We start from the raw sequence: 17,467 nt of genomic DNA on the forward strand, positions 1-17,467 counted from the left end.
ATGCTTCCTCTCTGAAAGTGAGACTTCATAGAAGACAATTAAACAAATATATCTTTGTCCTCTTGATCTTATAACCTATTTTGGTTGATGATGTATGCAAATGTAAAAAATTAGAGTATGCAACTTCTCAAGACAACTTTTTAAAAACATGACTACTATTTAGGCAAAAGAAGAAATTCATAAACTTCTACAGCATATCAGCTGTTTTAAATTGTCTGTATTCTCTACATGCATCAGAATTCAACCAGAAAATAGCATATCTTATTGGTTAATATATTATCTCCTGGTTATTGCTATGAAAATATCAGCATATAGATTCCAAGTTCAAGCAAAACACAGGTATCGAGAAGCACTATAGTCAAATGTAAAAGAGAGATTCTAGCCTACAGCCATGGAAATGTGCTATGAATTCACAAATTTGGGAGCCTTGAACTGAAAGAGTCTAATGTGGTGATGAATAGCATGGAAAACCAGCATCACACTGGCTGGGTTCCAGTCCTGCCTCTGCCATTTCATAATTGCAGAAGCATGGGCCTTCTTTTAAAACTTCAGTTGCCTCATTGGACCCTGGAGATACTAGTAGTACTTACCTCATAGAACTGTTTTGCTATTTAAATCAGAATAAACTTGTAAATTGCTTAGCACGTAAGTTCAATATGTGTTCTAGTCCATGTGTTCTCAGTGGGGATGATATTGCTCCCCAAGGGTACAAAAACTGATTCTTGGGGTGAAAAAGATTTTACACTTTATACACACACACACACACACACACACACACACAGTATATTTGTGGTGTAAAAATGTCGTGGAAGAAGGAGGGACGATTAGGGAAAAAAATGTTTACCAAGACTCTGAGGGAAGAGAATGTAATGAAGGTGAGAAACGTGGGATAGTGTATTTATTTCATAGAAGCTCAATTGCTAAGAGATTTGCCCAATCCACACAGGTAGTAGTAGCTCTCAATTTAATGGGTTTTCTTAAGGGCAGTATTTTGCCTGTTTGTTTTTCAAAATCGTACTCCATAAATTACTCAGAAGATTGACTCCCCTACCTGTTAATCGTAAAGATATTTGAAGATACAAATACTCTTCACTAGCCCCTTCTGTATTCTGACTCGAGACTTCTGAGTTGGGTCTATGTTAGACCCCATTGGTTTAGCCGGATTAGAAGTTACTCATTTACAGTTTTGGCCTTGACATAGTGAAAAGCTATACAAGGTAGGACTTGTAATATGTGAATTGACCTGGGAGGAATGAGCTTTCATCCAGTTTTGCAATGCAGAGGCTTTGGTTAGTAAATTTTGTTTTACTTCTAAAAGTTTATAATGGAGTTCCTCATACAAAAGAATGAACTATTCTGCATTTCAGAAATTATTATGCGGTGTCTTGTTCCTATCACTACTTAGGGACCTGGTGAATCCCAGGAGCCTTCCTTTGAAGTTGAATTAACTTGCTCTGTCTAAAACGATTTGCAAATTTAAAGTGGCATATGCTAACAAGTATATCAGATACAGGCCTTCATTTTCCCTTCCTTTAAAAACAGGATGGTGTGCATATTTTAGAGAGAAATAGTTCTTTCTTGGCCCTCTAAAATAATCACCGCATATTTTCCCATTTGTTTTTTTGATCCCTTAGCAAAAGCTTTCAGCTTTGGGGTTAACAATATTGTTCTTAGAGGACCATGTCACCTTAGAAAATATGGATTTCCCTGTCTTGTTACCGTTATTAAAATTTTCCATTCATTTATTCCCAGGTTGAGATACCTACCTTCTAAATGAACACAGACGAAGGTCTCACTTGCTTGGTTCTGATGGACTAAGAGGTCCTCTTGTGACCAGTACTGAAGTCTGGGAGACTCAGCTCTGCTTTCTTGTCACCTCCTTCTTAGCAAATCTTCCTGTTCCCTTTCCCTCCTCTGGGACATCCTAATCTCAGCCAGATTTTTTTTTGTATGTTTTAAAACATCCTTTTTCTTTCCAATTCTTGCTCAATAGACTTAGGGACATTTTGTTGTCCCCTCTGCCCCCTCTCAGTTGATGGGTTGGATATAGCTGATAAGGAGCAAGAATGTGCCAGTGATACTCTGTGTACCCAGTGGAAGGTGAGCTTTGTACCCACTTGTCTGCCTTCCCCAGTTTCAGAGCTGCCTTAATATTTTCTTTGCTCATCCTTTGTACTTAACCGTGGAGTGATTGTGGTGAAAAAATGAGAAATTGCATCAAAGTGCTTTTTAGCATAGTGCCTGGAACCAAGCGGGTTGTTAATAAGTATCAGCTATTATTACTAAGATTAATCAGTTAAGTGGGCATTTGTGGTCATTCCTGGGAAAACTTGCTCTCATTTAGCTCTTCCTTTGTTTCTATGGGATAATGAAGTCATTATGCTGAGTATGAAGAGGACCCTTGCACTCAATCACTTTTAAAAGCTGTCCTTCCCCGGCATTGCTTATTTCTGCTGCTGTCATCTCTGGAGATAGCTCCTTCTCCCTCCTTCCTCTTTGCCTTTTCACTTTTTCTCTTTGCCTGACCACTTCCTCATCTTGCTCTTATCTCCTTTCTATTCTCTCATCAGTAATGGTATTTTTAACTTTGTAAAGTGTAAAAGATACCATTTAGGTCAGCTCTTGTTCTTTCCATCCTCTCCATATCCCTCTTTTAGTTCTTAGCCAGAAGTCTAAGAAAAAATCAAAGAAATTCTCAAAACAGAAGAGAGAGTGTATGATGATAGAAATATATAAATATAGATCTGATGGCAACTATATTTCTCTCCTAATTATGTATTTGTTGGATACTGATTCTGATTACTTTCTAAAATTGTATACATATTTCATCTGTTTTGTCTTCATTTTTATTCTGAATATTGTTTTCCAGATTTGCCTATAGTGTTGTTACCCTGTAGCATTGAGAAAATCACTAGTTGGGAGGCATTTTTTAATTGGCTATATGAAATGAATGAAATTTGGAAAACTTTTTGACATGTAGCCAAATTTTACCTAATTATTTCTGATTGAAATAATTATTTTTAGATACTAAATTCACTGTACACACGCATCCTCCTGCCAAATTGTTTGCATGGTACTTTGCCAGGAGAGTCGCAATATGGCTAAAATTAAGCTTTATTAGGTATAATACAATGAGATGTGATTTAATTCTTTAGGCTGCCTATAAGTGCTAGAAGACAGATTTTCTTTTATTCTATCCACCAAGTTAAAAGAATGATACATTATTTTGCAAATCCCAGTGCAAAAGACAATTGAAATAATACATGGAGCTTCTTGAAGGAAAATAGCTTTCTGGTTAAAACTGTAATATTATTTATCTTTCCCCTTCAACCATTTGACTCCTTCAGTCTGTAGAAGAAACCTATTTATTTTAGCAGTAAGGTGGATTGAATTTCTGCCAAGTCAGTATACTCCCTAAATGAATATGTCAGAGGCAATATTGTTTCTCAAAAATCATTTAGAAAGCAGCATTTTTACATAAGTAGGCTCTTTCATTAGTTTTGAATTAAATCTTAGCAATTGCTGTTTCCATCATGGCTGTTTCTTGGAAAGCTCCTGGAGGGAGGGGATCCTGAGTTTTGAGTGAGAATTCCCTTTGGGGTTTACAGTGCCTGCATTTGATTTGGAAAATTGAAATGAATATAACTTCTTTGTCTCACTTCTTTGTGAAAGTTGATGTCATTGTGGAAGTCAAATATCTTATGTAAAATGAGCTGAAGATGGAACATGTTATTTGCAGTAGACCTCAGGTATTTCTAAGATAGAAAGCCGGCAAAATAAGCCAGGTTTTAGGAGTTCCCAGGAAGAAACATCATCTTTACTTTCTTTTTATCTTCACCTCTTTGAAAATACTAGAAAAAATCAATATCTTGTGACTATCCTTGACCATCTTCAAAATACGTCTTTCTTTCCAGAGGGAAAGGTGAGCTCAATTATGCCATGGCAGAATTGCCTCAAACACTTTCTGAATCTTGAAAGACTGACTTGATTTTCCATCCAATAACAGATATATTAAAAAACACGAAAAAGCCATTGACTCCTGTGATAACTCTTTTTCCTTTAAGCAAATATAACTCATTTTTTTATGAACGAGGGAGGAATGCCTGGTTATTAATTATGATTAATTAAATATTATACTTCAATTTCAGTTTAATTTCTTTTTGAGGCATTAAAAGATATTGAAATTTAGGTCTTACAAAATGGCCATCAATAGAGGTGAGGAAGAATGTAGTCTTAGTGGATCTTTGCCAACTTATTTCTGTGTTAATTCAAATTAGTTTGGATTAGAGCTTGATTTCCTTTCAAAGAAAAAAATGTGAAAGTACTCATTTTTTTTTTACAATGGTAGTCACATGCAATGATCACAACAGGCATTTTTCTTCTTAATTACAATTCATTTTGATTGAATTCGTATGCTCATCTGAAATCAACTTGTCATTAAGGAAAATCATGAACATTGTACATTTCTAGAATTAAGAACAGTTTTTTTAATATTAAACATATTACCTACCCAGCATATTTTTCCCTTTGCTAATTAATATTCTGTTCATGGAGTAATTCATTATTTAAGGCAACTTTGCAATCATGAGTAGCAGACTTCCACGTTTCTTGTAAAGCAGGTCAATTTAATAATTACTTATTGCAAATGAAAAATTCCAGGTTAGGCACCAAAATATCCAGAGTATTAATGACTATTGCATATGTACGATCACTTAGAATACTATAATATATTCCCTAGCATTTAGACAGGTACTGCTGTGTAGCAATCTCAATTTATCCGAGTTGTAAGTTATTTTGGCTCTTTAATACTTTGTGACCATGAAAGGTCTCTACAGGGACTATCATCACTCCCTAAAAACCTAAATATCCTCTAAAACCTTGGATTATTGTGTATCTAGTCCAGGGAATTGGTCAACGCAGGAATGGCAGAAGACTTCAAGGTGGCATGGTCTAAAAGACAGCCTGAAAAAGTGGGACAAGCACAGCCCCGCACTCAGTAAATGCACTGGTTAGAACGGGGATTCATTGCATTAGAGAAGACAGAGTCAGTAAATAGAAATACAGCCGTTTCAGTCTGTAGATTCAGAGAGAGGAGTGCAGGTGAGTAGAAAAGCAGCAATTATTCTTAGAAACATAACCAGTGGAGTTTGGCCAAGAAGAAATGGCGGCTCCGTAAAGAGGAAACTGCACAGACCATCCAATTCCAGGTGGCCCAGGTCATGACTCCCCCCCACCCCCCGTCCACCTGCAAGATAATTTTATTACAACGTGAACAGCCACATATGAAAAAATTAAATAGTTGTTTGAAGTGGAGTAAATTTTGGTCTTACGACCTTCTGCTTGGTGAGGGAGGTCTGAGAAGGGGTTTGGAGGGGTCTTGAAGTAGCAGTGAAAGAGAGGAGGATTTGGATTTTGTTTAAAGGGTTCAGTTGAGCCTGCAGCCTTTATGGATACCTTGCATCTGTCATGTTACTGACTGTCTTCAGTTCTGGTCACTATGATTCATAAACAAAATATCCTTGGTACAAACAACCTCGTCTGTCCTTTCTGATGTCTTCATTCCATGGAAGGAAAACCAAGAGGGACAGGTGGAGGGGAGTAAGTAACCTGGGACAAGTCTCAAATCTTTCTGTGCCCTGGACTTGCAGAGTGAACATAGAGAAACTACCTAAGGTCTTTGGAGCTCAGTTTTTCAGTAAAATTGATGAATTAGACTAAATTAGCTCTAAAGCTCCCATCTAGCTCTAACAGTCAATAGGTGTAGAAGTAGCCTGTGTTCACTGCTTTCCAGGAGATGACTATCTAAGTGGTCTGAAGCTGGTAAGTGCTTTGTGACTTACTCATGATTTATTTCTGGAGCAAATGTAGCCCAGGGGGTCTGACAGAGAGAGAGTTTGACCTGAGCACATTGATTCAATGCCTAAATGAAGCATCTTAGACATGTCACCTGGGACTAGAAGAATTTATTGATATGGATTAAGATCTACTGTCCGTCAAAGCAGCAGGTGCTGAAGAGGCATGAGTGCTGTGACAAATGGCTTCATTCCCACTCCTGGGCCTTCAGTTATGTCACTTAGTAGTCCCCAGGGAAATCCCTCCCTGTCCTTCTCCAGTACACCACATCCCTCCCTACTTCCAGATCTCAGCAGTACCACTAGCCCTGCAGTCCAATAGTCAACCAGTTGACAGGTGTTTATTGAGGGGATCTCTGGGGGCTTAACCTCACACTTCCCAATAATCTTCAGCAGCCCTCCACAAATAAGCCAAATAAACATCATATTTGTGTAAACACAGTGTTCTTGACAAACACAACTTCAGGACAAATTCTCTAGTCTCTTTCCAACTGCACTGCTAACCTGAAGCCTTTCCTGCTTAGACATTCTGGAGCTTCTTACGAAATTTAGTGCAGGCCTACTGTGTACCTGGGCATTGGCTGATGTATTGACTAGTTTCAATTGCAGGGCTCAACCTGAAGTATAGAGGTTGTGGCAGCAAGTGTCTACTAGGTCTTGGAGCTGAGAGGTTTGTGGTGTCTTCTCAGCATTGCTCATCAGACACTGAAGGTCTGTCTGGTGTTCAGGGACACATCCGTGACAAAGGAAAGGAAGGAGCAGTAAGGCCTTTCCAGTCTTGTTGTTGGGGCTCATGGACTCATGTATGATTAGTGTCAGCTCACACTGGAATATGGGCTCCATGAAGGCAGGATCCTTATTTGTTTTATTCACTATTCTGGCTTCAGCATCTAACACAATGTTACCACATGGTAGGTGCTTATCGATGTAGGCTGAATGACCGATGACGAGGCCATGTAATGCAGTGGTTAAGAGACAGACTCTGGAGCCAGACAGCCTTGATCCAAAATCCCAGCTCTGCTGCTGACTAATTGGGAATGTGGGCAAGTGAGTAAACATTTCTGTGTCTCAGTTTCCCCATTTTTTAACTAGGGATAATAATAGTATGTCTCTCAAAGTTACGCAAGTTAAATAAATTGATGTTTGTAACCAGTGCCTGGCATGTGCTATAAATGTTTATTAAATACCTAGATGAATCAGTTTATATACCCCACTTTCTTTCCCATCATTACTGAGGTTTTGTTTTTGGAGCTAAAGTCTGGATTTGTGAGAACACGTGCTCACAGGCATGGGCCCAGAACTAAACACACGTCTGCCTTAAGATCTCTGGCTATACAGCTCTCTACTTACACAATGCTCTGAAGCATCTCTTTTCATCAATTTTGTTAATGTACTACTTGACTTTCCCTTCTCAACTGAGAACTCCTTGAAAGCAGACATCATCCAAGAGGGCCTGATTTAGAGTGGGTACTCAGTGGTTGTGGAATGAATGCACGATGTACTCAGGGAGTGGCTGTGCCACGCATCTTCCCTTGTTTACTTCTAGGGAAGGATCACAGACCCCTTCCTCATCTCACAGGTTCTTCTCTACCGCTGGCTCATCAGTCTCTTAGGCACATCCTCAGTCTTGGTCACCCCAACTTCCCCATTTCGCTGTTGTCATCGCCAGCACAATCTCTGTCTGATTACCACCTCTCCTCAGGCAACCCTTTCCATTACCCCAATATCTGCTCTCTCTTCCTTTCTCTGTCTCCTCCACTTGGCTTGTGATCTTTGACATTTACATTGACAATCTTGCTTTGCCCCTCCCTTTTGTTTTAAGTCAGTTCAAATTTTTGGTAAACTGTAAAAGAATTAGTTGCAAACAAAACATTTTTTTTTCCTTACTTACTGGAATAATCACCTCAAGCTGCCCCATTGTTCTTTACAAACACTTTTTCCCCCAGGGATTACAACTTATTCATGACAGTATTTTTTTTTTTAAATTTTGCTCTTGTTTTGGTTTAGGTTCAAAGTTGTGCTGGTCAGAGAGGCGATGCATTGCCAACTTTCCCGGATTTAGCTCACTTCTTATGCAAAGAGGGAGGCAGCAAAGTAGATGGTGTGGTTCATCTCCCAATCCTCTCACACCACTCTCTGCCTTTGAAGCATTTCTAATCTGCTTAACTGATGAAAATGACAGAGAGAAAATATTTAGACAATAGTATAAGCCAGTCCATGAGATAAAACTGTCTGAACTTAAACCGTTTTCTCACAAGCTCTGAATTGCTGCAAAACCTTCTTAGCATGAGGTCACTCTATGCAAGTGTAGTTTTGCATGTAGCTGTTCTTTTATTGTGTCATTTTCAGGTATTGCTCTCCCAGCTCCTATTATATTATGAACTCCACAAGGATCAGGATCTTGTCTTCTCCTTCATCTGTGTAATTTCGTGGTGCCCTGAATAGGTCTGCATAGAGCGGACACTTGGTGAATGACACTGATGGACAGATAGTTACTGCATCCTGAAGTGACTCAGTTCTGGGCGTGCTCTGGCTACAGAACTACAGGAGAGCTGGAGGGCTCCTAGTTTGGCATTCTCCATAGCACCTCAGACACTCTTGTGCCTTTGGGTAGCCTTACTAATGAAACTGACTTCCAGGGGGTAATTCTGCAGTCACAGATCTTGATTTTCTTCTCATTCCAAGAAGCATTATTCTTCTGTGTCTTCACGAACTCCACCCCTCAGGGGAGTAACAGCAGTAGATTGGTTATGCTAAACATCCCACCTCAGGGATTCGATTTTGATTTTTCCACAGCAACCCAGTCATTTATATAGTCAAGATAGACTCATCTTGAAACTTCACAAAGCCATTTAATTTTTTTTTAAGTCATAACTCTAGATAATTTGTATCTGTGTTTCCAGTCCTCTCTTGAATTCCCAGGGAATACTCTGTGAAGCAGGAAACTCAGGTGCATACCCTTTGTCACTGTGTTTTTTGCTTTTCCTCACCCAAAATGCTAATACTGTGGAGCTAAGCAACCAATATTGGAGAGTGTTGATGTTTTGTTTGCATTTACTCTTTTCAACCATAAAGCTGAGGTGGGCAAGGCAGGCACACAAATAAACACAGAACAATTTTAGGGATGTCGGAAGAATGTGACATGGGCCATTATTCTTTTTGTCCTTCAGTCTCTAGACCTGTGGAAAAGACATTGTGTTTGGGACCTGCCCCATCAGCCTCTCAGCTCTGCAATATCCCTTGCTCTACAGACTGTATAGTATCTTCCTGGTCAGCCTGGGGCCTGTGCGTCCATGAGAACTGCCACGATCCTCAGGGGAGAAAAGGTGAGTGCCCTGTTTGCGTGTGCTTCATTTATTTCCAGTGTACACACATTTATTCTGGTAGCTAAGTAGCTGATTAAGCCTGCTTAAGACAGTATTTGTTTGTAAAATTTAGATAACTGGCTCAAGCCTGATAGCATTCAGTTATTAGGGAGGCCACTGGGGATGTTTCTGTAGAGCACAGAATCTGACCTTGATTGACCTTCCAATTGGCTCATGGCTGGTGAAGTAACTATTACTCAAAAATGGTAGAACTTATTGTTTCCTATATGTATGGTTACACTGAGGATATTAGACCTGATTTCTGTAAACACATCAGGAAACAACTGTTTTGCTATCTCCCTTTATTTTCAGATTTCCACATGCTGGATTTGATGTTATGTTTTGGATTTTTATGAGGGGCATTTATGTATGTTGTTTACTTTTTGATGTTTTCCTCAGGCTTAACATGAATTCTTCAAACTTTATGTGCTTGTTGAATTTTATAGACCTCTGGAGTCTTGTTTTCTTTAGTTGGCTGCTATAGACACATCTCTATCTTCATAAGTTCTTTTTTTGGTGACATCTTGACTTCTCTTTCATTGACACTTCAGTTTGTATTGATATTATCTTCCCTTAAATGGCAGTGCTAAAAAGAAATATTCTCTTTACTGAGAGAAATGAGATCCAAGGACATTCCAGAAGTTAGGTTGTGTTTGCTAATCACTAATCCTAGTTATCACATGCAAAGAAAAAATACAAAGCCAAGCACTTGATGCACCAAAACTGGTGCTCTCAGCTTAATTCTGCATCCACTTGAAAACTCACATTTCAGGGCCGGCCTGGTGGCGAAGCACTTAAGTTTGCACATTCTGCTTCTCAGTGGCCTGGGGTTTGCCAATTCGGATCCTGAGTGTGGACATGGCACTGGTTGGGAAAAGCCATGCTGTGGTAGGCGTCCCACGTATAAAATAGAGGAAGATGGGGGGCTGGCCCCGTGGCTGAGTGGTTAACTTCGCGCGCTCTGCTGCAGGCGGCCCAGTGTTTCGTTGGTTCGAATCCTGGGCGCGGACATGGCACTGCTCATCAGACCACGCTGAGGCAGCGTCCCACATGCCACAACTAGAAGGACCCACAACCAAGAATATACAACTATGTACCGGGGGGGGCTTTGGGGAGAAAAAGGAAAAAATAAAATCTTTAAAAAAAAAAAAAATAGAGGAAGATGGGCATGGATGTTGGCTCAGGGCCAGTCTTCCTCCGCAAAAAGAGGAAGATTGGCAGTAGTTAGCTCAGGGCTAATCTTCCTCAAAAAAAAAAAAAAAAAAGAAAACTCACATTTCAGAATTCCCCAGAATGCACACATGCACACATGTGCATGCCCAGTTTCACACACTCACATCCCTGGACTTTTCTCTTTATTCTGATTCTTTTGTTCTAAGGCAGAAGAGGAGGATGTACGTTGAATCTAGGGCAGGAAGAAGCTAACTTTAATTTTTTTATCAAACAATTGAAATCTGAAATCTGGATTTCAATGGAACCTGGAGCAGGTGGGGGGTATAGGAGGTAGGAAGCTCATGCTACTCATTTATTAGACATGTTACTAGATTATTCCCCAAGCCTCTTCAGCTTATGTATACAAATAAGTCCCCATTAATACTAATACCCATAATTTGTGGTCTTGTGATCCACACATGTATAATTGGACCCTTTAAATCTCTTGTAGTTGCATATGTGACTCGTCAGGGTGACTTATGTGTTATTAGAACCAGTCCTCTTATGTTCAACCTGTGCCAATCTGTTTTAAGTTTGCTGTCTAGTCATTTGAGGTCACACTTAGGCTCCCCCAGCTGCTGTGGCCATGGCTGTCCGTATTGGCACAACTTTCCTGCATTGAACACTGAATTCCTTTGCTTTCAAAGCTGTAGAACCCACACCAGGCCAAATAGGCCTTATATTATTTGGGACAGTTTTGGCAAGAAGTGACAGAAACCCAATTTAAACTGGCATAAGCTTAAAGAAGGGAATTTATTAGCTCATCTAGCTAAAAATTGAAAGGAAGGTAGGGCCGCACACAAAAGTATCAGTGAGGTCAACAGGTCTCAGTCTGTCTCATTCGTTCTCTTTCTGTTTGCAATCTTCTGTTTCTACAATCTTCTATTCTATTGTGTTCTCTTCCCACTTGCAGTTTTCTCTCTCCATCTCTCAGTTCTCCTTCTCTCTGTCTTAGATTCAGTTTAGGGCAGACCTTCTCTATGAAGTAGGGACCAGCACTAATTTTCTCTTTTTTGTCAACTGTTAAATTTTGCATATCCGTCTTGTTAGTAGATTTAGTTCCAGTTAGCATCTGCCTTTCAGTGATTATTCATGTCCCAGGCTCATGGATTACAAGGCAACAACAAATTTCTGTAATGTTTTGATTTGAAACATCTATTTCTTAAAGTTTGTTAACAAAAATTCTAGTATGAGATGTTGTTCTAAATCATTTCAGTAATATAGTTAATTGTTTTCTGTTTCTTTGGAGGAAATATTCAAGCATTATTTTATCCAACTAACATTTGATTTAAAACAAAACAAAAAATTAGGCACCCCTAATCTCATCCTAATAATCTAACCTCAAGTGCATAAAACTGTTTACGATTTCAGTAGGGCAGATCGTGAATGTTTTTCAATTTATCTAAGCTTTCAGAGACAAGTTAACCTCCACACGGTCTGCAAATCACAAATTGGAGAATGAAGCTAAAAATTCTGTTTCCTTGATTCTTAGATCCACTCTTTTTGCATGTTTTAGGTTTCTAGATCTGTGTCACAAGATCAATAAGTATGTTTTATGTAGAGGTATTTTTTTCTCCAAAATATTGTAATAAAATCAACATAGTATCTTATAAAAGATGATATCTTATTTTTTATGGTCAGCTTTTTCAAGCTCTATTGAGATATAATTTCCAGCTTTATTGACATATAACATTGTGTGGTTTTAAGGTACACAATGTGGTGATTTGATATACATATGTATATGGTGAAGTATTTACCACAATAAGGTTAGTTAACACATCCATCACTTCACCTAGTTACCTTTTGTGTGTGTGTGTCTGTGTGGTGAGAGCTTTACTCACTGTAAAGATCTACTCTCCCTGTACCACGTGTTCATTGCAGCGTTCTTCACAACAGTCAAGACGTGGAAACAACCTAAGTGTCTGTCAATTGATGAATGGATAAAGAAAATGTGATAAATGTATATATGTATCCCATTATATATATATATATATATATATATATATATATATAATTTCAATATATAATTCCATTATAAATATATATAAATATTATATGGAACATTATATATATTTATAATATATTATTATATTAGTAGTATTTATATATTACATATAATATTATATAATATATATAATGGAATATTATTCAGCCATAAAAAGGAAATTCTGTCATTTGTGACAACATAGATGAACCTTGAGGGCATTATACAAAATGAAATAAGTCAGAGAAAGACAAATAATGGATGATCACACTTATATATGGATTCTAAAAACTCCTGGTAACAAAGAGTAGAGTAATGGTTGCCAGGGGCTAGAGGGTGGGGAAAATGGGCAGATATCAATCAAACGGTATGAACTTCCAATTATATGATCAATAAGTTCTGAGAATCTAATGTGCAGTGTGGTGACTACAGTTAACAATACTGTATTGTATACTTGAAGAGAAGTAAATCTTAAAAATTCTCACCACAAGAAAAAGAGATAATTTTCATTTTATATAGTAGATAAAATAGAAAGAAATGTCTTTATTAATAGTTCCAGAAAGATTCTTGGAATTGAATCTCATTGGCTGCTTTGTGTCATGTGCTCATCCCTGACCCAGTTACTCTGAGGGATGTGGGGCTGAAGTAGCCAGGTTCTAGGCATGTGACCACCACTGAAGGGACAGCTCCATCTATGCATCACAGATTGAGGGTAGGGGAGGGGCGACTCCCTCAAGGAAATGTGAGGTGCTGATACTACAAAAGGTAGAAGCGATGCTGGGGTCAGACTTAGTAGATATTTATTAAATGCTTTGTCCTCTTTATTCTGTGCCATAGACCCCCTACAGCAATTCAGAGAATGTTCCTTTTCCTAATTCTGTGCTGCAGTTTTTCTCACTTGAGCCAAATTTTCACAAAACCCTTTGTGAAAAACTGCTTTCGACTTTTATTTCAGTCTTCCTTTTCCACATAACTCAGAACTAGTCCATGGAATTTAGCTGGGAAACTCACAACATTCCACCTCCTCCATTTGCCCCATTTGTCCAAGATGCTTTTATCTCCAAACTTTCTTCATTGGCCCCTATACCCCTATTGTATAAGTCAACTCTTGAAAATACACCCTAGTTCAACATTCACTGGATATCACCTCTTGTGGGATGAATTGTGCCCTCTGAAAAGATGTGTTCAATCCTAATCCCCAGTACGTGTGAATATGACCTTATCTGAAAATAGAGTTAATGCAGATGTAATGAAGTTAAGACGAGGTCTTATGGATTGGGGTCAGCCCTGTTCTAATAACTGATGCCTTATACAAAGAGGGGAGTTTGGACCCAGAGATACACCAGAGGAGAGTGCCATGTGAAGATACAGAGACACAGAAGACACAAGGAGAAGGCCATGTGAAGACAGAGGCAGACGTTAGAGTAGTGCCTCTGCGAGCCAAGGCATGCCAAGGATTTCCTACAACCACTGAGGCTAGGAGAGCAACATGGAGGCGACCCTTCCCTAGAGCCTTCGGGGGTGCATGGGTCTACTGACTCCTTGATTTGGGGCCTCTAGCCTCCAGAACTGTGAGACAATATATTTCTGTTGCTTTAGCTCACCCAGAGTGTGGTACTTTGTTTTGGGAGCCCTGGGAAACCAATATACTGCCCAAATTTGCAGCAGCATTTAGGCTCAGCAAGGATATAACACTTAACAAAATGCCAAAACTAAAGTATAGAGAAGTAAAGCAATTTGTCCTAAATCCCATAGAGATTTAATAATGGCCAAGCCAACACGAAGAACCTGGGTTCCTGTCTTCTCAGTCCAGTGCCGTTTCAAACACTAGGCTTCCTTAGTGATTTCCTCTAAAAGCCTAAAGAAAGGCATAAGTCCAGCCCTGGGGTTTGCAGAGAAGTTCTCTGCCCATGTGCACCACATTGGCTAATGGGAACCATTAACCTTGAGGGCCAATCATAGAGCTGATGTAGGAGATAAGACCTCGGGTATGAGATGCATCTTAGCACCAGTGTATTGCCTTTGGAAGGAGAGGGAAAGTAGATTGCAGTTGTGTGAGAAAAAGGAGGGTGTACCAAGAATAGCTTGAGAGCAGCCAGTAACTGGGATGTGTGTTTTTGCCCCAAACAATAAATTTTTCAAAGAGAGGCTCAGCCTCTGGGGCTGAAGGAAAGGGCGGAGACAGAAGAACTTCTTACCTGAGTTGTTACCACAGCCTCTTGCAGAGTTTAGGGGCATGCTGGGATTGATGAGAATTAGTCTGTTTTATAGGGCCCATACTGGTCTAAATGACCTGTTCTGGGCACTAAGCAGGCACAGACAGGAGAGAGTGTAAGCTGCACTGATTGTCATTCAGGTACAGGAGTTTGCTGTTTTATAAACGCTTCCCTAGAGCAGAGAGAATTTTGATTTTTAAGGTCTTGTTAAAGCCTGCCAAGACCACCTGCCTGTAATCCCTCTTGGGAAGAATAAAGAATGGGGTTTTCCCTCTAGGGAAGTAGTTCTGTGCCTACAAGGAGTCTAAGCATGCTATGATGACAGTAAGTAATCTTCTTGTTCTTTCTACTGACTCGTGAGCATGAAGTCCAAGATCCTCTCCATCTCGGGCTGTCTCATGGTTCTGCCATGGTTCCAGCCAGAGTCACTCACTGGCGCCAACTAAATGCAGTTTAGAATTCCATGGAGGCTGGAGTACACAGGCTAATGCATTAAACATCACCGAACTCTGGGCTGTAAACTGGAGTGTTTAGCTTCACATTTGAATTCCCTACCCTAAAGAATGCAATGAACCTCCAAGCAGAAATCTAGGATATTCATACTTTCCTAGATGTTTTATATATATATTTGTAGAAGTTGGAGAATTTGAGGAAAAAACAAGCAAACAACAACAGCAAGAAAATAAATGAGGGAAGTTGGAGATAATTACTTTTGTCTCCTCACTGGTCTTTGTCCCAGTCACTGTGTTACTGCTTTGGCATGTTCCTTTTTTTCATATTAAAAAAAACAACAACAGTAGAAAAGGATGGGAAAGCAATAAATGTTCTATTATCTAGTAGAAGAAATTAGTTATTGCAGAAATTATCTTCATATGGCTGTTATTCTTAGGCTAACACCTTTCAATCAGGAATCATCTAAGGCTCGTGGCTGTCAGCCATTCACAGTACATTAGAAAACCAGCCGTTGTATCCAGTCTTCACACCTTCCATCAGGTCTGTGACAGGTGGACAAGGGGAACAGTGCTCGGCAGGTTGGTACTTGTCAAGTGAAGCTGGGATGCCTTTCAGGGGAATTTAAATTGGATCAGGTTTCAGCATTCATTGCTTTATCTTTGATACACTCCCAGAGAGTTATAATTAGAGATATATGAAAGAGAAATAACCTTGGTTGAACTCTACACATAGGTGTAATGCATTTTTAAAAATTCTTTTGGATACATAGGCATACATTTGTATGACATCCTTGTCCTTTTCAGACATATTATAGAAAGGCACTCTTGCTCACAGAAGTTGTTCTAAAGAGCAACTAATGGAGTCTTGCTGATACAATGTCACAATTGATGACTCCTTCGGGGCAGGAGTTTAGGAATTCCTTCCCTTCTCCAATACAATATCCCCTCCTTCCCCAGTCGTCATGCCTAAAGTCCTAAAAATCCCCATGGGAAAAGGCATTTGCAACTGAGAAGCCATGGCTATCTTTACAAAGATAGTCTTTTATTCTCTGAAACAAATCAATTTAGATAACACTCTAAAGTAAGAAAATAGTGACATATTTTAGATCTTATATAACAATAATGGGGAAAATTTCCATTTTCCATCCTTGCCTGCTCGATAGATGTACCTTTAATGAGAAGTCTAGAAAATCATTTTGCTTTGTCACAGATACAGTAGTCCCCCCTTTATCCAACGGGAATATCTTCCAAGAGCCCCAGTGGATGCCTGAAACTGCGGATAGTGCTGAACCCCATATATACCACACTGTTTCCTATGTATACATACCTATAATAAAGTTTAATTTATAAATTAGGCACAGTAAGAGACTAAGAACAAAAACGATTAATAGAATAGAATAATTATAAGAATAAACTGTAAGAAAAGTTATTGCAGATCTTAGCAACCTCAGCATACGATTTTTTTTCTTGCCTTATTAAGTTGAGAACTTTCACCTTTCACTTGAAGGAAGCCCTTTATGGCTTCTCTTTGGCATATCTTAATTGCCAGTATCACTACTCTTGCACTTTGGGGCCATTATTAAGTAAAATAAGTGTTACTTGAACACAAGAACTGTCATACTGCCACAGTCTCTCTGATAACTGAGATGGCTACGAAGTGACTAACAGGTGGGTAGCAGTGTATACAGCGTGGATACACTGGACAACGGGATGTTCCACATCCCAGGCAGGATGGAACAGGACAGCAAGAGATTCCATTACACAGAACAGTGCACAATTTAAAACCTATGAAGTTTTTATTTTTAGAATTTTCCATTTAATACAGGCATACCTTGAAGATATTGCGTGTTTGGTCCAGACCACTGCAATAAAGCAAATATCTCAATAAAGCAAGTCACATGAATGTTTTGGTTTCCAAGTGCACATAAAAGTTATGTTTACACTATACTGTAGTCTATGTGTACACGATAGCATTATGTCTAAAAAAATGTACATACCTTAAAAAATACTTTATTGCTAAAAAATGCTAACCGTCATCTGAGCCTTCAGCCCTGACAGACTTGTTCGACACGATTACCACAAACCTTCAATTTGTAAAAAACGCAGTATCTGCAAAGCACAGTAAAGAGAAGCACAATAAAACGAGGTCTGCCTGTATTTTAAGACCGCGGTTGGCCATGGGCAACTGAAACCACGGGAAGTGAAACTTCAGATAAGGGGTGGCTACAGTAATACATACGCTAATAGTTTTTTCTTTTTCTTTTTCTTTTTATCTGTGTCTGTGTGTGTTGGGGTTGGTGGGGGCCATGCCTACTTCTCATTCTAAGCATTGGGAATTCTCGTGCTCACGGTTACCTTATCATTCTTTCTTCTTATTTTCTATATT

The 17,467-nt window shown here is 39.2% G+C and overlaps 1 protein-coding gene across 12 annotated transcripts in view; it reads left to right on the forward strand.

Annotated features, from left to right (window-relative positions):
- THSD7B (thrombospondin type 1 domain containing 7B) overlaps positions 1-17,467 on the forward strand; it is a 1,030,427-nt gene that overhangs the window by 578,420 nt on the left and 434,540 nt on the right. For all 12 annotated transcript variants that reach the window (XM_070240788.1, XM_070240790.1, XM_070240792.1 and 9 more), the window contains one exon: positions 9,023-9,178. In XM_070240788.1, coding sequence (XP_070096889.1) covers positions 9,023-9,178 — 156 coding nt within the window. The remainder of the gene's footprint in view (positions 1-9,022; positions 9,179-17,467) is intronic.

Source organism: Equus caballus, chromosome 18 (assembly GCF_041296265.1).
Source record: "Equus caballus isolate H_3958 breed thoroughbred chromosome 18, TB-T2T, whole genome shotgun sequence".
NCBI lineage: Eukaryota > Metazoa > Chordata > Mammalia > Perissodactyla > Equidae > Equus > Equus caballus.